A 26099-nucleotide genomic window follows, 5' to 3' on the forward strand; every position below is an offset into this window, starting at 1 on the left:
AAATTAGAAAGTGCATCTGCTTTTGTTTCCAGAGGGGTACAATGGAGAATGATAATTGCGGGTGTGCTCACACATGCACACATGTATATAATGTAATAATATATATCTCCCCAAAGATTGTGTTTTCTTACCAAAACACATTTTTAAGAAATATGGCAATAGACTAGATAAGAAAAAGATTAATAACAGTGGAATTTTCCATTCTATTAACGCTCATGAAAAGGTTTATTTGGGTTACTTTGAGAGTGGAGGTAGTTGGCTTGGAAAGATACTTTTGATGCAGGTTCCCAGGGAAACCACACGTGAGCAAAGAAGCCATTCATATTTATATAATGGGCAGATGATTCTGCACTGCATTCAAATCCGGATATATACACTCCATGCAAAATACAGAAAGAAAGACAGAATTCAGTGACCAATTATGTTCAGTAAGTAAATCAAAGGAACAGATATGGAGTCTGCAGGTTCATCACCCTTTCAAAATTTTGTGCCTTGAAGTTCTATTTTCCGAGAAGCAGGAGTCGGTGATGGCAGTCAAAGTCACATTTGGGATGGACGGGGGACCCCGAGCGGCCGAGGGCTGTGTGTGTGCGGTGCCCGCTTTGGTCACGCCCTTTCCACGAAAACCCTGCAAGGACCAGATCTGTAGATGCCTCGGTGTGAAAAGGCAAGAGTGTTCTGAGTGGAATTGCAGTTTACAGAGGCTTTTCATTTTGCAGAGGACATCATCTTGCAAACAAAAGTAAAATCATCCTAAATTGAGCAAAAGTACTGAACAATGACGTGCTGGGAGGCCAAAGGTCACGTGGCTAAGTTAAACAGAAAAGTCATTAGAGTCAAAATGAATGGTTAGCAAAGTGAATCTTCATGGGGCTCTGCTACCATTAAATTGATCCTTTCAAGACTTTAGGGTCTTTTTTTGTCAATCTTCTGAAATCAGCCCTAAAGAACAAAATCTTTTCATTCATTCTTTGAATGTATTTTCATCAGTAAGACTATTTTAAATTTCCTGCATCTTGAATTTTACAGCAGGGAATGAGGCTTGGCTAATAACTGTAATGCTGAGCTTGAAACCAGACATAGATCAGCAGAAGTGGCTTTAGACTTAGTCAGGAGTAGTTAAATGTAGATTATGTCTAAAGACCAAAGATCTGCCAAAGTCGGCGGCAGAGGTCAATTTATGGTTTCTGATGTGGAGGGTGGTTTGCTGAGCTCAGTCCCCAACTGTGAAATTCAAGGTGTGAGAAATATTACTTACTCATGAATATTTTAATTAAAGCGGAACATTTTACTTAAGGTAAACAAATGAGTAACCTTGTCAACAGAATTATAAAGGACCCTATGAAATGAATGTGCTAATTGTTTCCCCTTAGGGAGGTCTTCAGCCTAGTCTTTCATATTTGGCATCCTGTTATAATAAGAGGCAATTACAATAAGTCGATTAAGAATTCATATCATATTATATAATCATTGTATCATCTTTACAATATATGCAACTAAAGAAACTTAAAAGAAATTTTTTAGTACAAAGCCCATTAATCCTTTGGTTCAATTACAAAAGAATTCTAAATTTACTGAGCTAAGTATTGGACATCAAATTCAGATCCTTTTTTAGAAATTCATACATGAAAACAAATAAACACTAAATTACAGCAAATGTCTTTCAATAGTATGATCCATGTATATTGCATGCTTTGGTTAAGCCACAATCAGAAACACAGAGCCCTCTTGCTTTTTATTGATTTATTTCTTTCTTCAAAGACAGATTTCTGTTTGTAGTCCTCCCTCCAATCTCTCCTCCAAGACATAATTTATAATTAATGACCTTAAACTGACAATGTTTACATTTACTTTTAACACCTTAAAACTGTTTCGAGAGGCTTTTTCTCCCACACAGACAGAAGTCCTATTCAGGATTTGCAAGCAAATATTTAGCAAAAATATCTCTGATGGTAGTATGCATTTGCATACTCAAAACATTTCTATCATTTTTTTTTAAATTAATACGCTATTCCCAGTGACCCCCCAGGCAGCTAACCAGGGTTCATTTAGCTTCCCAAGGCAAATGTAACACACTTGGGTCCATGGTATTGCCCAAAGCATCATTTTCTAGGCAGCACAGATAAGATGGTGTTGCCAGGTGGTCTGATTGTAGCATCTCTCATCTTTCTTGTGTTCGGTTTCTATTGAAACCACAACAGTGTAACTACGGGAGGGCTCCCGGTGGTTAACATCCCACAAGGTGTTAACTTTCCTGAAATTTGTTGATTAACCACTGCGAGAGAAAGGTGGTTAACTCAGTGCGTTTCAGGCTGAACATGTGCCCTCTGGTTTCACTGGGAGATCGATGTCATTACGGGATCCCTGACTAGCATCCCGAGTGTCCTGTTTCCCACAAATGGCTCCCTGTCGGCATTGATGATTGGCTACGTGGGATCCTCGTGCGAGCGCCTAAATACCACTTTAGAAAAGAGTAAACTCATCACGTCACATTACATGGATTGATGGGTCCGCTCTTTGCTGAATAGCTGCAGATGTTCAGAGGGAGGATGCAAAGGGTGGTAATTTCAGGAGGTGTATTTCTGTAATTGTGTTTAAAGGGTGTGTGTGGTGGGGAGCCCAGATTAGAATTAAAATCTGAGGTGGTTTCCCCCACAGTAATTTAGAACCTCCACCTTTGAGAACTACCTGATGGCTCAAATATTACACACCCTGTATGTCTTCAGGAAGTTACCCTCCAAAATTGCACAGAATTCTTACTTAATTCTATATTTGATGGAAATGTCTGAAGGAGGACCTCAAATGTATGAGAAAATGATAAAAAGTAAGAATTCCACGTACTTAAATTCCTACTTCAGAACAGATATTTTAAAATCATCAGTAAAAAGTTCCTAAAAAACGTTTCAAAGCTCTGTTCACGGATGGAGAGGGTCTTCTGTTTGCGGAAACCAAAGATGACGTTGACTGTGTTTGGCCATGACCAGCCCGCTGCAATGATCAAACCTTCTAGCCTAGGAAGATGGGTCTGATTTATGTCCAAGCTGAGTCTGGGAAAGAAATGGTCTCTCTCTCTCTCAGGGAAAGACAAATATTTTAAAGATATGTGATTCATAACAGTAAATATTAGTACTCAGCTGAGCTACAAAATGGCTTCCAAATGGTCAACAGCTGTTTGAAATAAAGTGCAAAGTTGGCCAGATGAGGATTTGAAAATCATAATACATCATTTATCATTTTCCCCAGCTCATCCAAACACTTTTGAATTCATCCTGTCCTAACTTAGTTATGTGCTGTGGTTTGTTATTCTAAGAAAGCTACCATATCCTAGCTAAGGATTGCATCTCAGTGGCTAAACTAAAACAGACATCAAATTGCAATTCCAGAGAATCCAGATTCCGTTCATGTAATCTAGTGATTCACTGAATCATTTTTTAAATGCTCTAAATACCAGCATGTATATGTGTTTTTATAGGCTAATATAATCTCTAGTTAAAATCAGCAGTTTAGCATCTGAATATGATGCACTCAAATAGAAAAAATTCTAATACAACCTGTCACTTTGCCTTTTTTTTTTTTTTTTACTTTCTGCTCCCTCCTCAAAAGATCCATCTAACTTATACAGAAAAGTAAAATCTTATAAATACCACTTAATTCCTTCTTCCTTCCTTCTTTTCTGCTCTGGCTCTTAGTTAATCTCTAGTCATAGTTTATTTCAAGCTAACTCTTTACAGTAATAATAAGAAAACCCATAATTCTTCCAATTCTGGATTTTATTCAAACACCATAAAATTAAAACTAGAAGGCATTTTTCTTTTTCGTTAACTTCAAATGCAGTCCCCCCCCCCTTTAAGTTCATATTTATAGAAAAAGCTTAGAGATAGTTATATATAAGGAATAATAATTTAATCACAACCCCCTGTCATGTCCTTGAGAAATTAACATTTGCAGCATCTTTCAATGCTGTGCTATTTAGGACATTTAGAGCAAGTGCATCTGTGTTTCATACAGAACTCGGTCCTCAAATGCAGTTAAATTTCCATTTGTGTAACTTGCTCAGCGTTTTCTTAAGCGTTCCAGAACTCAAAGAACTTTATAAAGTAGCATTCAGAGTATTGAAGATATTATACAATGCGACACAGATCTTGCTATCGATTCTTTTCAGGACCCATCAGATGCATCTGAATAGCCTACAAAGTAAGGGCGTGACCTGTTTCTGGAATGGTAGGTCTCAGAAGCAAGCTCCTTGTCTGAAAAATGGCTGCAAAATATATCTGTCAACTTATTAAATGAGGATGACTGGGGTGATTATGGTGACGTTCAATTCCACTTAACAAAATATTGAGGATCTGTTATGTCCCTGCATGGTGTGAGGTAGGAAAGCTACATAATAAAAAAAGGCATTAAAAACACGCCTCTCCTGTGTGCATTTTTTGTGTCAGGAATTTTATATATCTCTATATACACACACATAATCACATATATTTACATACAGATACACATACACACAATACGTGTTATATGTAATCAGATTGATCTGATGTCTAAGAGCCATCTTTGTTTATGCATTGGTTCCTCCTGGCCGCATGAGATCTCCCCTTGCTGCCTCTCTGTGAGTCCACTTCTGTTTTGTAGTTAAGTTCCTTAGTGTCTTCTTTTCTTTTTTTAATTCCACACATGACTGATATCGCATGGTATTTTTCTTTCTCTTTCTGTCTTACTTCACTTAGAAAGCGCTGTCTCAAGTTTTTATGAATAGAAACTTTTCTTACATTCTACAGGTTTTAAATGAACAATCATTTTCTACATCCTCTGCTCCTAGTTTAAAAAAAAAAAAACCTGGGGCAATGCATAATGTTTATAAGGAAATGGCCAAGATAAACACATGTGTGAATGTTACAGTGCAACAGGATTTTAGTTAACCTTAAGTATTGTTGACATAAAACCCAAATTTTATCATAAGATATGGGGTGGGGGGAGGGGGAAGCCCAGCAGCATTTCCGTAGTGGGTGTTTGGGCACCAATGAGGGGTAAATGATTGGATTCCGTAGGCTCAGAGGATTTGTCAGCTGCCTCATAAGTATAATTCTGGCTCTTCATATCCCTGCTGCTTCTAATTTAGCAGGACAGGCTCATAATTGAAGCAAATTAACTATTTACACTTGCCACTTCTACCAGGGGAAGAGGACACAGCAGCAGGGAGGAATGAGGAGGAAATTACATTCTCTGCACTTGAGTCAGATCTGCCCTTATATAAACACATTAACAGTAATTTCAGGAGGCGTCAAACATAGGGATAAATACTGAGGGATAAAATAATGAGCTGTTGCTATTGAGCCGAGCTGCTATGGCTAATATCCCTGGATATGAATTATGCATCCTGAAAGAAGGCATACGTTACCACATTCACACTGTCTCCCTGCAAGTGATGTCTGCTCATTAGGCTCTGGTTCTCGAGGTAAATCCACGCTCCCCTCCCACGACAGGGCTGCATTTACAGAAATACGCTCCCTGGGCACCGTGGGCTGTGGTTTCTCCCGAACACACCAAACTCTGCACAGACCTTCCAGTCCATTTTTAGCCTAACAGCATGTTTATTTAGCTCTTTGGCTGAAGCTTTAAAGCCATTTAATGTAATGTAAACAAGAACATTTTGTTTGTAATTTGCTAAATGTATTACAGCCCAACTGTGTCTCCAATTAGGAACTTAAGGTTCATTTAGTCATTCACATCTGGTTCTGATTTAAGGTGACTCTCCTTTCCCACTTAAGAGTGCACTTTCCATGGCTAAAAAGGACCCAGGAATGCTTTACAATGCTTTGGGTCCATCCCTTTTGCTCCAAAGCTGGATGGACTCTTTAATTTAATGGGTCAGATTTGCTCTCTGTTGTCACTGTGGACTCAGATCCCAGACTTCGATGACCAGAATCAGAGAATTCAGAAACAATGGGGAGAGATAGGAAATTTAGCTGGACTCTCATTTAAAAAAAAAAAAAAAAGATGCCGAGGGCTGCTGAAACTCCAAGGAGTCTAATATAAAGGGCGTGACCTTGTTACGTTATTATTTTTCTTTCTCTGTAGGTTCCAGGCGGTGAAAGATTAGTAGCAAAGGCCAACATCACAGCCACACTTAGGGTTTATTTCCCTTTCTCCATCTGGTGCCTTTTTAAAAGAACTTAGTATGCTTCCGAAAAGGGCTCTCCATTGTCTTAACGATTCATTAGCATTTAAAACCTCCGGTTGGAATCCCAAACACAATTCCGCTCCCATTCCGGATTCAGCACCATCTTCTAAAGTATTAACACGGAGAGATCTCGGATATGTGACATTTGCTCGGTGGCTTTGGTAGGAATGATCCCTAAGGGAGGTCTTGTGTTCCTGGAGGATTTGTATCACTTCTTTCAGCTTCCTTTTGATTTCTCTTCTTTGAGAGATCCTTCACAGAAACCAAAGCACATTTAGTTTCTCACTCACCATGGATTCTGAAAATAAGGATCACCCCTTCAGAAGCAGAGGCTTCCAATCCCCGCCTGCGCAGCACAGCGAGGAAGCACGCGGCAGAAGCACACAGAGCGCTGTGCGTCCTGCTCCTCTGGCTGGCAAGAACGCGTTCCATTGTAATCTCACTAATCGCTGTTTTTCCTTAAACATTGTAATTTTCTGAGCCCCTAATAAGTCATCGATAATTTTGTCCATTTTCCCTGGTTTGTGTTTATATTTGTGGCTGTTCATAATTGTGGGCTATTATGACAATGTGAGTCTTGAACAATCGTGGCGCATGAAATCCTCGCCTTCTACTTGAAGCGGCTGCCTGCACGCTGCCAGTGGCACCACGTGGGGCTATTCCGGAACACGCGCATCGGTCCTCAGTTTTGAAGTTTAATGGTCTGCCTCCAATCGGCTCCGACAACATTCCTTTAAAAGTACATAGTGGTGCTTCCCAATTGTAATATTAAGTGAGAGAAAAGTACAATTAGTTTACGTTTGAAACAGAGGTCTATCGCACTGGCACAATGAGTCAGCATAAAAGGAGAGAAGAGGTGGTAATACACCGTAATACCGCTCTCTTGGATACTTTGTTGAAATTCTCTTGATGCCAAAGTGGGCATTCCAGGCAGGCGTGTTCGCTTCGCAGGCAATCCCTGCAAACTGTCAGGGGAGGGCCGCCGCGGGGCAGCTGATGCCACGGGTCCCTTTTGTCATCATTTGACCCACTCTCTGCTCGTCCCTGGATGGACTTGTATGTGTCAGAACCCATCCTTTCTGGCATACTCTGCAGTTTCATCCTCTTTATCAAGCGAGATCATCTTTTAAGAGGAAAGGCTAAGCTATGCTGAACCCTTGTCAAGTCCAAGGAGCATAAGGCATGGAAACAAACCATTTTCAACTGACCAAAGACTGCTTCCAATACCCTGGTTTTGGTAAAGGTGCTCAAATGTTAAAATATTAACTTTTTTCTTAGTAAAAGAAAAAGATAGTTAATTCTATTCAGGTTAAAAAAATAATCTTGGTATAAACTTTTTTTAACAACTGGATTTTGAATATGAAATTGCTTTACAATACCCAGTGAGTTATACAAGGCCAACTATTTTATAATTTCATCCTTGTTTATAAAACAAATTCTCCAAAAAAACCCTTAACTATTTCCATTAAGAAAGAACCTAAAGACAGACTCATCACAAGTTACTTAGTAAGTTTGAAACAACAGAGAATGAGGAAAATGCTTTGTCATCACATCTTTATGATTGAAGAGCCTCACCTATGGCACCATGGTTGTGATCCTATCTCTGTTAGAAAAGTCCAGCTTCAATTTTTTTTCCTTCTCACTTAAAAGCAAACTAGTTACTATTTCAAGTAAAAATAAAATGATATTTGAGCTACATTTTATAGCTCAAATTCCATTTCACTGCCTTCAATATAAGCAACATTTTTTTTTCCAGCCCCAATTTTGAAAGGCAGAATAGGAGAATGGGAGTAATTTCCCTTTTTAACATGTTCGTCAAGAACAGGGACTCTCATATTCTCTGGGCGTGTAAATGCCTCATATGATCAGAGCAAAAAATGGGCCATAGGATCTCAGTGCTCACCTCTTGCTATAATAAAAATAGAAGACAGTATTGTATCTGAATTTGTGGGAAAACCTGCAGCTCTGTATTTGTTGCCTTGAGGAAGTACCCAATTTTCATCATAAGAACATTATTCTTTTCCTCCAGAAACATGGGTATAGGTGTGGACTGTGAATATTGATCACGTAGAAGACCGACTGTGGGCTAAGGCAGAGCTTTGCAGGCCTTTCCCTTTTTACCGTGGGCCTTACCATGCAAGTTCCTCTAGTGAAGGTGGGAAATAATTAGGGAGAGGTATCTGGGGTCAGGAAGATAGACAAGAGGAGTGGGGTGGGTGGTGGCAATGGCAACTGAAGTTTCTCAAAATCAAACTTGACAGAGCAAAGAGCCCAGAGGAGCCCCTAGGAGCCCTGAAGCGGCACTGCCGGTGAGCCCGGGGTAGGAAGAGGGGCTGAGTCTTCAGAAGGGAATCGCGTCTGTCTGCTGATGCCCAAGAGTTGCTGCCACAATCCCTAGGGAGGGTATGCACTTTCTGGATGTCTCTTCTGTGAAATTTCATCTTACAAAGCCGAAGAGTTTGCAGTAGTGAAGCCTGGTCCCTGTCCAGTAATACATGCAGGGGTTGTACTGGGGAGAGAGGTACGTCCTGGCGCATGGGTCATGGGTGGAGGCAGGAGGCATCATGGGTATAAACAGAGACAACAGGGATGGGCTGGGATTCCTGGTGGACGCGCACTTAGCTTCTCAGTCTTCGAAGCTCTGCCAAGCAGAGGGATGAGCCACTGTCCAGTTCTACACTGAATGCCCAGCGTTGGCTGGAGGCCACACCTCAGCTTTGAGAATGAGAGCAAACTGATCTGAGTCAGGATAGGAACCAGGTTGAAAATCCTCAACCAACTATACCAGGTTTTCAACAAACTCACAAAATATGTCAACTACCCTTTCATAGGGAAATGAGTATTTTAATTGCGTGCACAGAGAACATTCCAGTGGTGTGTTTTCTGCCCTTGAAGACAACTGTTGCAGGGCAGGGCTCCACGGTGGTGGCCTGTGCTTTCCTGTGAAGCCTCTCCCTGGGGCCAGCAGTCTTGAAAAGGGTGTAAGAAAATGTGTAGATAGCAGATTGTAAAAGACGGCTTTGGTTGACAGAAAAGGGGTCTGGAGAGAACTGGGGGGAGGTTCTATGTTTCCTTAGCAACTGGTTGTACCATTACAACTCTCACCGATTTTATGAATTTGTTAGAAAAGAGCTGTAAGTTGAGTGATAAGTTCCGGTCATGGTGTGTAGCCTTAGACAAACCATTTACCAGCATGGGGACCCCATCTCATTCCCTGCTGTACCCGGTGTCTAGAACAGTGCCTGGGGCATGGAGTACACACTCAACAAGTATTGTTAAGTAAAAATGTGAAAAAAGTGAATGAATTTCCCTATCTGGCCCCATTTCCTAATTGGCAAAATTTAAAGAATCTACGAGAAATGAGCAGAACAGATGAGATAAGTCATGTATACGTGTTCTTGAACATAGAAAACACTGTATACATTATAGATGTTGACATATATTCACAGTATGTAGGTACTCGTAGACGGATACAGGTTTGAGGCTTCCTGTTTCTTACACGCTTCCCTGGACCAGATGAGAAGAGGTAAAGGTCTCCACTGATAATCAGACATGAGACGAGTCCATCATTAACACACGTCAATATTCTGCAGCAGCTAAAGCTGCATCTACCTAGACGTTCCAGTAACTGAACATTAATGATGAGGCCTGTCTAATTTTGTCTTCATGACAATGAAATTCTAGAGGGTGACAACGGCAGTCTGCTGCCTGGTTTAGAAATCTGGGCTCCATGTTGCTTCTCTGCCGAGGTGGGTTACACCTACGTACTGAACTCTTTCTCTCTGAGATTCCCATCCTCCTTAAGACCTTCGGGGCTACTTATGCTATGGCTGAGCTGCAAAGTGTCTCACGTGCCCCTGCACCCCCCCAGCCCCTCGCATGGTCCTTGGTCACACCACGGCAATCCACCACAGAAGGAAGTAACCAGGCATCTGGTCGCATCTAATCCAGCTTGGAAATATGGTACAGGTGGGATTGAATAACATACCCCGGTGGTCTTTAGGGAATGGCTGCGGGGAGAGACCCTTAAATCTGAAGTTCATGTAGCAAAGGGGGTTTCGATGACAAAAGAGTAAACAGCAAGTGCTGAAGAGAGGGGTGGACAGTTTTCAAAATACTTCTCGTGTTTTTTTCAGTCTTTGTGATCACACTGCCAGCATTAAGGAATGATGTAATCCTGGCTGGGACATGGAAAAATCCTTCCAAAAGTAACTGCACTATATAAACGTGGGAACAAAGGCACTAACATGCTATTTACAACAGAGCAAGAAAGGAACATAAGATCAGGTCACAGCTCCCTGCAGTCTGGCTCTGATGGGGCCCATGCTCGGCCTCGGCTCTAGCATCTGAAGCATCTACCCATCGTCCTCGGAGGTCCCTTCTCTAGAATGCACACACCTTTTCAGATCGTGCTGATTCACTCCATTCTGCGTCTTTTCTTACCTGTTTTTGCTCTTCTCCCAAACCGTCCCACATCGAAGCCACAATTTTGGAGACTTCACCGAAGGTAGCATTTGGATTTTGGCCCTTGATGGCGGCCTGAGTGTCGCGGAAGAACAGCGCGTAGGCAGACACAGGCTTCTGGGGCTCGTTGGGGTCCTTCTTCTTCTTCTTTTTGGGGGTTTTTGGTTTTTTCCCCATGTCAGAGGCGGGCCGCTTCTCCCCACCATTGATCTGAAACAAAACCAAAATCTGAATTAGGAGGGACTGGAAAACGTGCGGACGGATCACACCGCGCTCCTTTGAGACTTACACGGATAGACTCCTCCACACACGTCGCACAAACACAGACATTCCTAAGGGACACTTGGTTTTGTTGCTGTTGCTGTTTTCAGATAAAACTTCCCATTTCATGTAATTTTCATACATAAGATAACGTTATTGATTCTCTTCGCAGGGCAATTGTACTGTTGGGTATTAGCCCTTACCTCTCCTAGCTTCTCCTTTTTCTCACTCAGGAAGCTGAGTGACAAGCAGCGCTGTGACGATGACAGCAGCAGATGCCTCGGGTTGTGACCCTACTGTATGAACAATCTAACCTGTTTTCTTCTGGGGAGTTTATCCTTTTCCTCCTAATTATGATTTTTAAGTCGTTGTGGGCAACATGTGTAATTAATAAAGTTGAATGGCTTTTGATGTTGCATTTAGGTCTATGCATGCTGCTGGGAAAGCCAAACAATGGTCACGGCTTGGAGAAAGGCATACTCTAGAAGCAAATTCAGTGTTGTCCAACAAAACCTTCTGCAATGAGGGTAAAGTTCTAAAATCTGCATTATTCAATATGGTAGCCACTAGCTACATGTAACTGATGAGCATAGGAAATGTGGCTAGCAGGAATAAGAAACAAAATCTTAAACTTTCTTTAATTTTAATTGCTTTAAATTTAAATAGCTACATGTGACTAATGGCTACCATACTGGAAAGTGCATCTCTGGAAAATAGATTCTAAAATCTAGACATTTTTAGGACAGCTTTAATATTCGGTTTAAGAATAGTTTCCCTTTTCTCCCATTGTCCTTGCGTCTGAATATTTGGATAATCTGTGTTGCTATTCTGATGCAAGTGGAGAAAAACACACAATGTATTAGGATATCTGCATTTAAATATTAACTTCGATAATAGCTAACTGTATGTGATGTCATTTCATCCACTTCTATGGAACGAGAGATTTGGGCTAAGATTTCTTTCTAGTTCTACGATTATGTGAATCTACCTGAATATCAAGTAGTGCTGTCCCTGAAGGAGTCCTCTTTCCACACGCCTCTCCCACCAGCATACACGCCCACGTGCACCGCCTCTCGATGGCATCGCCATCATCGTGGGAGGTTCTGTGCCCTCACCTTCCACTGTTGTGATTGTTGCTGATTTTTCCCTTCTTGGCAAACATAAGGTCACATGTATCTTATTCAGATAAGCTGCGAGGCAAGGTGATTTGTGTAAAAGAGCTGTCACCATTGGAGAGGAAGCATGGTATCCTGAGAGGCCAGCGGACGTGACGTCAGAGGACCTAACTCATGCCATCTTTCATTGTTTTTAGCTGTGCAATCTTGGGTAAATTACATCATTTTCTGGGCCTCCATTTCCAACTTTCTAAATATAACAATTCCTATGTTCAAAATAATAAAATATGAAGAAGAAAATAGAAAAGGATTCAAGAAAGACCACATGAAGAGTATTAAAACTGGAGGGATCATGACGTTGGAGGTCACAGTTCATCAAGGATTGGTAACATCAGATAGGGAACAAAGTGCAGGGAAATGATGCTGGTCCATATGGAATATTTACCTGGACTCATTTTAAATTTTAATTAAAAAATTAATTAGTACCAGGGGAAAAGAGGTGGGAAGGGATAAATTAGGAGTCCGAAGTTTGCATATACTACTATATATAAAACAGATAAACAAGTTTCTAGTGTAGAGCACAGGGAACTCTATTCAGTATCTTGTAGTACCCTGTAATGAAAAGGACTATGAAAACGAATACATACGTATGCTCACGTATGACTGAAGCATTATGCTGTGCACCAGAATTGACACAACATTGTAAACTGACTCTACTTCAGTTAAAAAATTAATGATCTGACACATTGAAATCTCTATGATTGCAGATCGTATCAGTCTTTTTGGGAAATAATCAAATGTCATCCTATGATGCAACGTGAATATTTTTATTAAAAGATTTCCCCAGATTATCTAAATAGTTGCCATCTTTTACGGTCCAAAACTGTGTTTGAACTGCTGATCTTCATGCTTCTTTTCTTTGTAAGTTGGTATCTGGACAACATGGTGCAAGTTTTAGACCTCCTGGCTATGTGATACCCTCTGGTAACAGAAAGGACAGCATCCTTGTACTGGACAACATGGCCCTGCTTTTTAGGGATTATCTGCTGGAGCAGGAGAACCTATCACTGCCAGTGAGAAGCTCTAGGTATCAAGTGTAAGAAAAGCACAAATTACTGTTCTGAGGCCACGTACAGCAACCTTTGAGGAAACTCTAAACGTTCTGTGCAGCCCATCAATTTGGTTCGTTGGTCCATTGTCTGAAGGCTTCCCCTACTTTCCTGGCTTGCTCAGTAGGATTAGCCAGATGCAGTCTTGCACAATCTGAGTTTCCTTTAGCAGAAACAAGCATTTCATGACTTCTGCCTCCATACTTTCAAGGCTCAGGAGACATGATTTGTGCGTTATGGAGTGTCACCCTGAGGCTTCAACTGTGTATCCGATCGGGCACCTGGGAGGCACTCAGCTGTGAGGCTGGGACGTCCTCCCGCATTATGGCCAGACTCCCAGCCAGTCTCATTACATCGCATCAGCTTTGTCTTTTCGACGCCTGAAAGCGAGAGCCCACTGATATGCCTTCCTTTTAAATGCTCATGTTCACCTCAGCTGGAATTACCTGCCCGGCCAGAAAAGTGGCATCTGAGGGGGCCAACCTACGAGATACACATGCAATATTCACTTCTCAAGATTCACAGCCTTTCTTTCAGTAATTAAACTAGACCTCTGCAACTTGGATCATAATATTCTGATCACTTATAAAAGTGTCCTCATAGAACTGAACTATGATTCAAGAGAATGCCCTTTCACCAAAAGCTGATACAAGAGGAAAAAACAAAAATAAAAATTATGTATGAAAGATTTTTTTTTTAAATAAAATGTGCTTTGAGGGGAACTGTCATTACATTGCTCAGTGTTCCTCGTATGAAGACTTACTGGGTATGGACAGTGTCTTTGCTTTTAGGATGCAATATAACGGGACACGACCCCCCTGTTGTGGTTCGCTGTCTGATATTAGCACGCACCCCTGTGGGCAGTGCTGCAGGAAGTGAAGTCTGTCGGCCGCGTGAACACTGGGCACTGCCTCCTGACGTGTGGGGGCCTCATATTTTATTTCGCACTTTGCTTGTCTTCGGGAAGGTACAGAAGTGAGCTACTGTTTAGAGTCTGTCTAATGACCCGGGAATTTGTCGGGGCCCACTTTCTGGAGGTGGTTTCATCACATATTTGAAAACCACATGGTCATTTCTCACATGCAAAGCTTCCCTAAAGAAAGAGATGTGGCTCTAATTTGGATCCACTTACCTGCCAGGAATGGATTGCATTTTGAAAGACACCTGGCTTTACTGACCACCAACTACTTGGAATGAGCACAATGATGATGAATACGATTGTGGTGGGAAAATTAGCTAAATGGGTTTGTAATATGTCCCTGGGCCTTAATTTTGAGTATAGTCTGGACCCTAAATTCTTACTTAGATGGATGAAAGCTTATAATTTAATGTCCTAATTTTCTAAGAGACTCTGACTTCTGCAGACTATAGCAGCACTAACTCATGGAATTTTCTAGAAAGATGAAAATGTTCTCTGCATTGTCTGAATGGGTAGCTGCTAGCCACATGTGGCTACAGAGCTTGTTTGGCTAGAGCACCCGAGGAACTGATTTTTTTACTTATTTAATTTTAAGTAGTCAAATTTAAATGTACACGTATATGATTGGTGGTGACTGCACTGAACTGCACTGCATTGTGTCCTGGACACTGTTCTAGAGTATAATATTTCTAAAGTTACTTGGGTTCTAAGACTGGAGAGTTAAATGTAATTCCAACATCACAATCTTTACAACAGAGAAGGAACCATATAATGCAGAAATATGAAGCCCCTACAAGCACACTGAGCGTAGGGACAAGGTCCCGCTAACCTTTCCATCCTCACAGCATCCGTGCGGAGTCTTTCGTGCAGTGAATCAGCACACATTTCCACCCCTATATTGTACAGCTTGGGCCAAAGGCTTAGAATTACAAGAAAGAGGGAATTCGAAACATATGTAACAGCTGTATGAAAATCACAGCAACCAAGAACATGGCTGGGTTGAAACCCTCAATGTACACCCACAGACTTACTTCCTGTTCAGTTAAAGCACTAATGAATAAACAAATACATCCACAAATTCATAGAAAGACTACTCTCACGTAAGCTTTACACAGAGGCATATGCTTCACGTGACTTACCTGGTGACATAGATTTATTTCCAAAATCCCTAGGGCTGTCCTGATGCTTCTGGTAACCCACCTCCTGTTCATGTCTTACCGCTTAATTATAGTGATGCATTTAACTTATTTATCACAAGGAAACAATGATTTCTTACTTTTAAAAAGCATGTATTAATGGTGTTACTTAGATAATACTTAGGTAAGAATACCAGGTCCAGGAGTTAAGATTCTCAAGGAAGGAGAATCACTGATACTGAAATGTCCCTGGAGAAGTTAGAAATGTCTTCAGGCATATTTAAAATAAACTGCCGCGGTCCCAAAGCCTTTAATGGAGCTGGGAGAGCTGTTTAACGCACACTATCTTGCAGTAATCGCTGTAGTTTAAAATAGATTTTAATCAAGCACCATCTGCATAATAGGCTGAACAAACAACATAGAACTCCACTTATAACTCTTACCGCATAAAGTAAATATTGTAAAATCTTCACCATAGAAACAGGGCATCTCACAGCACTTTTTGTGACGGTGCTGTTTCTGTACATGAAAAATTTTGCTACTTAAATTCATTCTCTCTTTTCTTTCTAAACTGTGCCATCTGAAATCCCCTTATGAGAATAAATTCAAATGAGCATGGAAAGCAAGTCATCTCGTTACTGGGAAATCAGCAAGGCTGTAATCCCTCTTTCATTTTACAGTCGGGTTTATTATTATCATTAATAATAACAGTACATTTACTGACTCAAAACATCAATTATAGAAAACCATATATGAAATGTTATACTCTTGAAATGATTCACAAGTGCAGGGCATTGTATTGGTACCACAGTTTGTAAAGCAAATCCATTTTTAAGGGTTCTTGATTCTGCCAAACGTAACTGAGTACTGTTTTAGGATGAGTTTAACCAAAACACTCAGTGGCCTTATGTAAGTTCAGAAATTTAGGCTACTGTCCAGAAAAAATCACTTTAAAGTGAAGAAAAGATTTGATTGTAACTACGTACACCCGTTACTTATAGTTATCAATTTTGTTAGATTCATTTGGTTTCTGAATTTGCCTGCCTAGATCAACATGCTTTCCTCTTGCTATTGTAGACTGAGGGTTTCTCCTGCCTTCCCAAGAATGCACAAGCTGTGGACACAGGGTCCTGGGAAAGTGCCCAGTGTTTATGTGTAAGCCTCCCGTGCTTTTTATCTCATGACTCCATCAAGCACGCTCAGTCTTCTGGGGTACGAATCATCTAAGAACATACACATCTTGAAAATACCACTTCCTAGTATAAGATAATGACCTAAATGAAGTTTAGGAACAATTATTTGGAACCGAGTACTAACTGGGTGTTTGACTGCATTCTACTCTTTTCCCCAGAACTACTTTTTAAAGCTCAGTCTTAACCAATGGGATACTTTATTTCTGACAAATGAGGAGTACGTATTTTCTCAGTTGCTGGGATCTAAGAAATTCTTTAAAAGTGTCATACATATTCTATCAAGTGAAGTGTTGAAAAACTGTGTAGTAAGTATAGTTCAATCTGGGAAATATCAGACTTTCAAGTCCCTATTTTCAATATTCTGTCCCAAAGCTGGATAACGTGACCTGACATTCAGTTCCAACACAGCTTGATTTCACTCAGTATTTATAGAAACCTGTGTGCGTATCATTTTTACTTTGTTCCAGGAATCTCCTAGCCTTCAGAACAGTGGTAAATAAAAAGTACTTTTCTGAAGGCTCATTTAATTGTTGCTCTAGTCACATCCTATTTTATTTGTGAAAAAAAACTCCTCTTTCTGCCCAGTATAGCAACGCACATACATGGATGAACTAGCAAATTAGTAGGAAACTCTTAAAAGCTAAAAAAAAAAAGGCACGTGAAAGCGGGAATTCAGAGAAGTAAACAGAGTACCAGAGTCAGTTTTCATCATGAAGATAATTGCTGAACCTGTTGAAATTGAGTCCAAGTCACGGCAGATAGGTGACAAAGCCTATGGCCGACCAACAAAAGCGGGGTGTTTAACAGGAAGGTTCCTATTAAGTCAGGACAGAAAAGAATTAGACTTTCAGTGCAAGGGGGAGATAAAATGACTTCCCTTGCGTGTTCCCTCCCGGGACCTGCCAGGATGATACTGAATGAGGGGGAAAATATCTTTTGTGCTAATTCACAAACAGAAGCCAGCATTTGTGAGGGTTTATACCCTGAAAGCATACTACTCGAGTGATCTGAAAAACTTTAAGCCAAAAGTGGTTCTAGATTGTAATGGTCCAAGATGCCTGGAAGAAGCAAACACAAATCATCTTTAGGGGAATCTGCTTTCAAACCAGGTCCAGTAGAATTCTTATAAAGTTCTAATAAATATCAGCTCTTATTAAAAGCAAAACAAAGCAAGGCATTAAAACTAAGAGCCAGCAGCAACAATAGACAATAGAACCAGACCTCAGTAGATGTCACGTATCGGAATTAGCAAATACTTGACAAAAGGGATGAAATCTATGGATAAAGAGCAAGCAATTAAAACAAAAATGTCCAAACAGATTTGGGAAAGAACCAAATAAACTAGGAATATAAAATAACTGAAATTAAAACCTCAGTATATCAGCTTTAATTTCAGATTTGATGTAGCTGAAAACTGAATTATGAACTGGGAAATTGATATAAATACATTAAGCAGAATGTAACACAGAGCAACAGGGAAACAGAAAATATGAAAGAAAAGAGCCATGGAGGATAGGATACGAAAGTCTAGCAGACATCTTATCAGAATTACAGATCGAGAAGGGAGCAAGAATGGGGTAGGAACTATTTAAATTCAGGATAAAGAAACTCACATACATTACAGTGCGGCTGCAGGACACCAAAGGCAAAAGGAGATCTTAAAACCAGTCAGAGAACCGAGGCAGATTACTCTCAAAGGAAAGACAGTGAGGCAGTAGAATTCTCAAAAGCAATAATGAAAATCAGGATTCGATGGAGTAATATGTTCAAAATGACAGGAGAGAAGCACTGTCAATCTAAAATTCTACTCCTAGTGGAAGAACTTTTTAAGGTAATGTTCCCAGTAGATCCTCGTCAGAGAAGATTTTGAAGGAATAGGGAAAATGATGCCAGATAAAAAAAATTCTATTACATGTGAATAAACCTAAAGGAAAAAGACTGAAATAATAATAGAAATAGTGTTTCATGGAGTTTATTAAATTACACTTAATTTAAACTATAATTAAAACAAACAGCAGCAATATCTGCCCAGCAGAGGTTGGAGGGACGCGTGTTGCGCTGAAGGAACCTAAGAAGGGTGAAGATGCTGACCAATGTTAGACCTTCATGCATTTGCGTGTCAGGGGTGGTTACTAAATTTAGAGGAAGAATACAAAATTTCCAATCTTAAAATGGGAAATTATGGAATGAGAAAAAGAAGAACAATCTTAAGGAAGGTAAGAAAGAGAAAAAGAAACATAGACTACATGTGGGACAAATAAAAAGCAACACTCTTAAAAGGAAAAATAAACCCAAATATTCTGGTGCTTATATGAACGCCAACTGTGAGCCTTGGCTTGTAGCTTCCTTAAAGGGAAAACTGCTAAAAACGGGCTGTAATGCCACGGATACTTGTATTACAAGGACTGGATTACAGGCTTAGAACCGCAAGCTACCCGGGTTTGTATTTCTTTGATGTTTGACTGTGTGTCTAGTTTATGACTTTAGGCTGTCGACACAGCTCCACAGCAATCAGAACCATGGGGAGTGTTTATAAGGTGATAATTTATTTTACTGATGTATTTACAATATTCCTTTCTGTCAAAACAGTTATTTCATTTGATTGTTCAATTAGATAAACTGGAATTAATATGCGGTTGCTTATGAGAGTACAAAGTATTAAGAGGGCCGATTTAAAGGCTTCTTTTTCAGGTGTGAGAGTAAATATAATTTTTTTTGGTAGTTCTCTTGTTAGAAATGATTTAAATGATCCTTTCAACTTAACGCCATTTCACGTTTAACTGGAGCTGTTGCACTGCAACATTCCACATAAATCCTGCTCATATACACAGGAAAAATTCCAGTTTAATCATTAGCTGTGATGAAGAATGCTTGATCATTTTCATCAGAGGATCTTTTTTTAGCCATTTAATAAATATAAGTTGAATAGAGAGGTAGGAGGGATTTAAACGAGAGAAAAGGTGAAGAACGAATGGTATGTAAAGTTGGAATGGGAGAGTGGATTTTCTTGAGATGGAAAATACACTGAAACTAAACACGAACTTGAGGCTATCTGTGTAGACAAAACGCCATTTTAATGAGGGCATTCTTGAGAAATTCATCCCCTGCCTTCACACCTAGTGTGTTCAGGACCATTCCACTATAGAACACGCATCCACTACACAAAGCTTACGTGATCATTAGTCGTGAGCTATAAAGTATCTTACGATATGGATGTTGAGTGATTGGATAGGATACTCAAAAGCTTCATACCAACCTAGAAACTCGCAACATACAAATTCAGGCCTCAGGAAAATGATAAGATATGGACCTTATGTGTCAGTCGAAAATGGCAGAATCTCTCCATATTAATTCTATGAATTTCTGGCTTCTACACAGTGTGCTACTCATAGAAGTTGAAGGGTGTGGAAGATGCTACTGTAAGTAAGAATCATCCTGCATAAAATCTCCTGTCAGAAGCTGTTACTAATTTTGCATTAATTTCCTGAAATGTCCACAAAGAATGCTGATAAAGGCATAATACAGATGCACAAATTGGTTTTTACTATGAGTAGAACTATGATTTTTTTCCCCTTTCAATATAGTATATCTCACCTGTGTTTAGGAATTCAACTTGAATTAACTATGCATAATCAGATCTAAACTGGCCACAAACAAATTCTTGGTGTTCACATTAAGGTTCAGGTACTCATGGGCTGGCGATACTATTAGAATAATACACATTTTCTTAAACATCTATTTTGACCTCTAAACGATCAGGCTTTCACTAGCCCAATAAACTACTTATGTAACATCGATTAGTCTCTGCCTCCTTTTTTATCTTCCCTCATGAGAGGCTGGCTGCCTGACATCAGGGAGAGTCTGTGAGGGTGAGGCGTCCGCATGGGGGCTGGTATTTAGCTGCACAGTGGTTCTAAAATATACTGGCGGTTTGCTTCCATCAGCAACAGTAAGACAGCAGACAGGGACGTGCATGTCACGAAGGAAGGCGTTTACAGGCACACAAACCTAGAAGCGGGCTGCCCCGCACGCGGTGCAGGGTCATCAGGAGGCAGAGACGAGAGAGGGCAGTGCACGGCCCAGAGCCTCACTGGGGTTCTCGCGGGAAGAAGGGGCGAGGCAGGCTGGGTCTGCTGCCTACGCTTAGCACTGGGTGGTCTGCACTCTTTCAGTGGGCTCTGCGCTGGAGAGGGGGTCCCTAGTTGTCCAGTACCCGGTCCTGGGGGGGTCTAGGGCAGGGGGAGTACTGGCGTGAGGGGTGAGGGTTTGATAAAGAAGATTGGGGTGTGGGCTCCCGATTGGCTGGTGCGTTTATCAGAGATGGGCGTTTATCGTTCACTACCCCTAGGGATTAGCTACCCCGCGAGGGGTAGTCTTTCTGGGATGAAGGCCCCAAATGCCAGAGCATTAAGAACACTGAAAACAATCAAACAGTCTGCAGAGCAGCCTTGTCTCTATGATCAGGATTTATTTATCTGTGTGTCCCTGTTTATCTGGATTGTTAAAAAAATTAGTGTCGCTGTTGGGTCATATAGACTAGTGTAGTGTAGTTAACCACAAACGTCAGAATCCCACAGTGTTGTCTTCTGTTTTCCAAAAACAAAATTCTTGCAAGTGACCAAAAAAGGGCCGACCCAAGTGACAATTCATTGGTGATATTTTTAAAAAAGGAGGAGCATGAAGTACTCAGGTAGCCGCCAGTGCTTTTCACAGTAGGCAGGCATGGGAGTCCTTCTCACTGGGACCCGTTTGGAAGATGCTTGACTGATAACCAAGGCAGCAAAAAGATTGTTCTGACGCTCTGAGTGACAGTGGACTTGGCTGTGGTGCAGTTGTTTGAAAAAGCTGCCTTGAATAGCTCAAAGAGCTAACTGCCCGTTGCAGCTAATTTCCATCCTAAGAACAGTTAAGACCTATCTTTCTATACAGATAAGGTGACACAGACAGACAGACAGACAGGTATATGGGCATGGGGTTAACAAAAGGTAGATAATGAAACACCCAGGATTCTGCTTCTGGAAGGAAGTGTCTAGTATCTCTGGCTCTTCCTTTTTTTTCTTCCTCAATATGAAATGTCTGGGTCAGATGATCTCAAAGATTTCCTCTAACCATAACACACACACACACACACACACACACACACACACACACACGGCCATCACTGTATCCCTGGGATGTTGCCTTCTTAAAGTGGTTAAATTGAATTCAAGTCTTTGGAATGAGTGGTGAATTAAGCTTGATCTTGGATGCTGAATCCTGTAAGATTTATTCTTCCTTACTCACCATGCAGATCCTGTACTGTGTGGGTACAACCTACTTTTGTTTAATACATCTGAATTTAAAGGATTTGTTAGGGACTTAAAATGTACTGAACCAGCAGGTGATTTAATCCATTTGGACTGTAACCTCATGCTTCATTACAGAAGTACGTCCCCAACCAATGTTTCTCGTTTGGATGATATAAACTTGCACCCACCATAGGTCAAGGAAGACATCAAAGAAGTATTTTTTTGCTTTTGTTTTTTTTAGGCAAGGAGCATTTCCATAGGTTCTAAAAGTAATGTAGTCGTACCTTAGAGGTATCATCGCCTTCATCCTCATGCACTGAACTGGATGGTGATGGAGTCGCGGACTTGCTTCCGGGAGGAGACGGTGAGTTGTGGGGGACGCTGCTCCCTCCCATGTTCAATCCAAGCTGAGCACTTAGCTGGGATTGGTTGATGGTGGTCAGCTGGCCGTGCTGCATCATTCCTGGCTGCTGCCTGATGTCTGCGGGCTGACCCCTTGGTCTCATGGCTGCCATCTGAGGATGGGAGCTGTATTGAGTTCCTTCCGGGTTCCGTATATCTTGCATCTGCCAAAAAAGTGGATGGAAATAATTTTTTACAAGACCTCTTTCCGGAAAAATTAAAAAAAAAATTCCCTAGGCTTTAAACATCCTGTAGGATGTCCTACTCAACTATACACATTTCCGCCTCCTCCCCAGAGCAGAATAATCCTAACGGTATATATTGCCCCAAAGGTGCACAGAATTTGAGAATTCAGCCAACATCACATTTCATTACTCAAGACCTGCTTAATTATATTTACAGCCTTTCCTTACCAGTGGAATGCAAACACACATCATTAACATATTTATGGTGTAAGTTTCAAAATATTGATGCTTATTAGAGCGTCAGTATTGTATAACTGTTAGTGATTGCAGCATTCACATAGTTCATGAAACTCTACTCCTTTGATTCTCATCGTTTATGAAAGGTTTGGAAAATTAAGCGTACTACGATTCTCAGCTTAATTCTATCCAGACTGGCATTGGTCAAATGATCTACTAACTTCTGACTCAGAGCACTTACAGGCTAGTGTTAACCAATTGATTAATTGACTATTGAAATGATTTGACTACATAGTCAGATTTGAAAGAAAAGCTGTAAAGTTGCAAGGTCACCATATTACTCCATGATGCTCTCTGGGTCACTGCTTTTTAGCCTTAATGAGACTCACTCTTATAATTCAAGCAATGAATTTCGTCTCTGCAAGGATTAGAATTGAAAGCACTGGAGGATGAAGCTTTTAACGTATCCAGAGGTCAAACGTGTTGTATAAGAGGAGTGTGGTGGATTTCATTCAACGTGTCTCTGGCATTTTCAAACTTAAAATAATGGGCAATATTCTGTGGTGCCTTCGGAAGCAGCTCAGTGCTGTTCACTCGGAGGGGGCTTGGGGAGTTAGTGCAGGGAGAGGTTTATAAAACGAGAGAGGAAAAAGAAGAAAATGGAAAACAGAAGGGCAGTGAAGAGATAAATGGTTAAAGTCACATTTTGGAGTGGAGAAAGTAAAATTAATAATGCTATCTTTTTCTGTTTCATCAAAAAAAAAAATCCCATATACTGTCACAATGCCTAGTAATTACCCACCTACAAATGTTATCATGACATGGAAACACTGTAAAGGTCCATTAAGTAACTTAGTCAGAGGTGATAAAGTCACTTCCTACCAGTGCCCTCTAGTCATTTCACCAACCTCCTCGCTACATGCCCCTGAGCCTGAAGTGGCGACTGAAGAGGCGTCGCCCGTGTCCTTTGTATGAGGCTCACCAGGAGGCCCTGTTAGCTTCTTGTTAGTCAGTGTACGCCCTAGACCTTTCCAGCTCTCGCTACTGCTTCATCCTCAGACTCAGGTTCTCCGTGGTGACGGCGTAGGCTGGCTCCATGCTTTTGTCCCCACTGATTTCCTGGTTCAAACTGACCTTTTTCCCATCATTTAAATTGTATTCCTCCAATCTTTCAAAAGCAGCTCATAGTTCTCCTTTCTGTAAAGTCCCTCATCAAGCAGTTGTTACTACTCAGTGAAACACGTCGGAGCGCAGAGGCCCTGAGCGACGTTCTCAGTTGACAGAAGAGGAGAGACTGGGGGCTTTGAATGTCTGTTGAGTAAATATGTAAGTGCCTGAATAAAACCCAGAGAGCTTAAAGGACTCCCCCAGACTGCAGAGTTGGAGTTAAAAATCTACATCTCTCCATTCCAGCCTTTGACACTTCCTACCGCATTAAGCAGCGAGTCACCCCTTGACGTGTCCCAGCGAGAGAGTTACAGCTCCGGGTAAGCGACAGCGCCTGGTCCAACACTGTCTACCCCTGATTGATGGCCTTTATCTCGTCCATTCATGTTGCCTCCACTCACATTTACTAAAATACCTTCTGTTCCTACTTCACTGTTCACATAACTTCTATAACCTGATCTTCCTTATGAAATAATAGCGGCTTTCACAGATACCCATAAAGCTGTGCCCCGGAGTCACTTCACGCCTACACGCTAATGTCCTGACGTCCTGTTGCGTTTTTTCTTAGGCTCTCAGCAAGTGGAACAGCTCTCTCTCTGTGGGCACAGAGTAACGGATGCCGGTGGAAGGGCACCGTCCTTGCAGGGCGGCCCCTCTCCCAGCCCTGCACCACATAAAGTGCTCGTAAGCACGTTCACACACGTGTGTTTGCAGGACACATTTTCATAGCCCTGCAAATTAAAAATGTTTACTAACAAAATCATACTTTAACTAAATTATCTTTCCAAAAGTGTGTAACTAACTGATATCTTTGTTTCTCTGTCACGTAAATCCCAAGTTACAAAGCATGAACAGTTTATGACCTGTTTGGAGCCCACTTCTCATTCTTCCAGAAATACTGTGGTTTTAACATGACTTTGTAGGTGATTTCTAAACTGACTTACACCCAGGGTGTCCGGGCTGATGACTGCAGATCTCACTGTAGAGCACCCATGGCTCCCACCGCTTTGTAATCTTTCTGATTGTTTTATCAGGCTAATTAGTGTTGTGGGCAGATCTCTGAGGACTAACATTTGTATTTCCACCTCTGAAAGTTAGCAGAAGGAGGTGGGCCTGGCTGAAGGGGGGTAAGGAGTCAATCTGGGGAGGCACAATGAAGTACTACTCCACAGGGTACCACTTCTTCAACAGACTCATCATTAGTTCAAAATATCATGTCACCAGTGGTGTCAGGCCAGGCAGACAGTGGTTTTAACACTGAATCAAAGACCAATTTTCCCGTGTGGAGGGTGATAAGTACAAATTAGAGAGCACACTCATCTCTTTAGCTCTCAGATGCACTTAGAAATGGTCAGATCTTAACACCCATGGTGACATTTCTGAATTAGGAGTTTTTCCATTTCGCCTTGCTTTCACAGGAGTCAGTTCAGTATTAATCACTGCCTAACATATAATATGGGAAAAATTAAACTGGAGGGAGGCCGAGTCTGAAAACTAAGAATAATTAGTTAGCTCATGAAGGTTTAAGCATATGTTTTGATCACTGGTTTCCTTCGAGAATGGTGCTGACTGACCACAGGTCTTAATGTCAAATACAAAACTTCAATGTGCAAAATATTATTTCCTGTTATGCTCCAGTATTTTTAACTAATTGTGAGTAATTCACTTAAGTCACACTTAATCTCAACTGCTGTTTTCTCTAATTCCTCTCAACTCCTCCGTTGCCTTTTCTTCTCCCTACAGTTTTCCATCCCTAGATGGTTCCCTGACATTCTCTTTCTGAGTCATGTTTCTTCCATCCAGCTAGAAGTCATCATGGTCTTGTTAATGGGGAACGTTCTAAATCAAAGTGTACAGTTCTGACCCAAACTCTGGGTCTAACTCTGCCAGGTGTCACCCCTACTGGACACATGAACAAAGTTTTCCTTCTCAAAACTGCTTTGTATTGTGTGTCTAGTTTCTCTAGATGACACCTTCATCCTCCCTGTCACCTCTACTCAGAATGTTCTAGTCATTTCTGGTTCTTTCCTTCTCTATCAAACTCTTGGGGGTTCCACGGAGTCTACTCCAAAATACCCCTCCCATCTGCCCTTCCTCCCACTTGCACACCATTCACATATTTCAGGCCTTCATTACCTCCTTTTTTTTTTTTTTTTGGTGGGGTGAGAGGAGGAGGGGAGTTGCAATTTAATTCTTTTAATTTTTATTTTTTTCATTTTTTTTTCTCAGTGGAGGTACTGGGGATTGAACCCAGTACTTCGTGCATACTAGGCATGTGCTCGGCCACTCAGCTCTTCCCCTCCCCTACTACCTCTTTACTTGCAATAGTTACTCAACTAAAAAGAATGTCTTCACATTCACCCAGGAGAGTGCTGTAAAATTAATCTTCATGAGCCATAGACTCAGAAACTTCCCAATGATACCTGCCTACCAAATTGAATC

The 26099-nt window shown here is 41.1% G+C and overlaps 1 protein-coding gene across 3 annotated transcripts in view; it reads right to left on the reverse strand.

Annotated features, from left to right (window-relative positions):
* Window positions 1-26099, reverse strand: part of TOX (thymocyte selection associated high mobility group box) — a 270503-nt gene that overhangs the window by 20110 nt on the left and 224294 nt on the right. For all 3 annotated transcript variants that reach the window (XM_074354850.1, XM_074354849.1, XM_074354851.1), the window contains 2 exons: window positions 21951-22232; window positions 10625-10855 (listed from right to left, as the gene is read on the reverse strand). In XM_074354850.1, coding sequence (XP_074210951.1) covers window positions 10625-10855; window positions 21951-22232 — 513 coding nt within the window. The remainder of the gene's footprint in view (window positions 1-10624; window positions 10856-21950; window positions 22233-26099) is intronic.

Source organism: Camelus bactrianus, chromosome 29 (genome assembly GCF_048773025.1).
Source record: "Camelus bactrianus isolate YW-2024 breed Bactrian camel chromosome 29, ASM4877302v1, whole genome shotgun sequence".
NCBI classification, from domain to species: Eukaryota; Metazoa; Chordata; class Mammalia; order Artiodactyla; family Camelidae; genus Camelus; species Camelus bactrianus.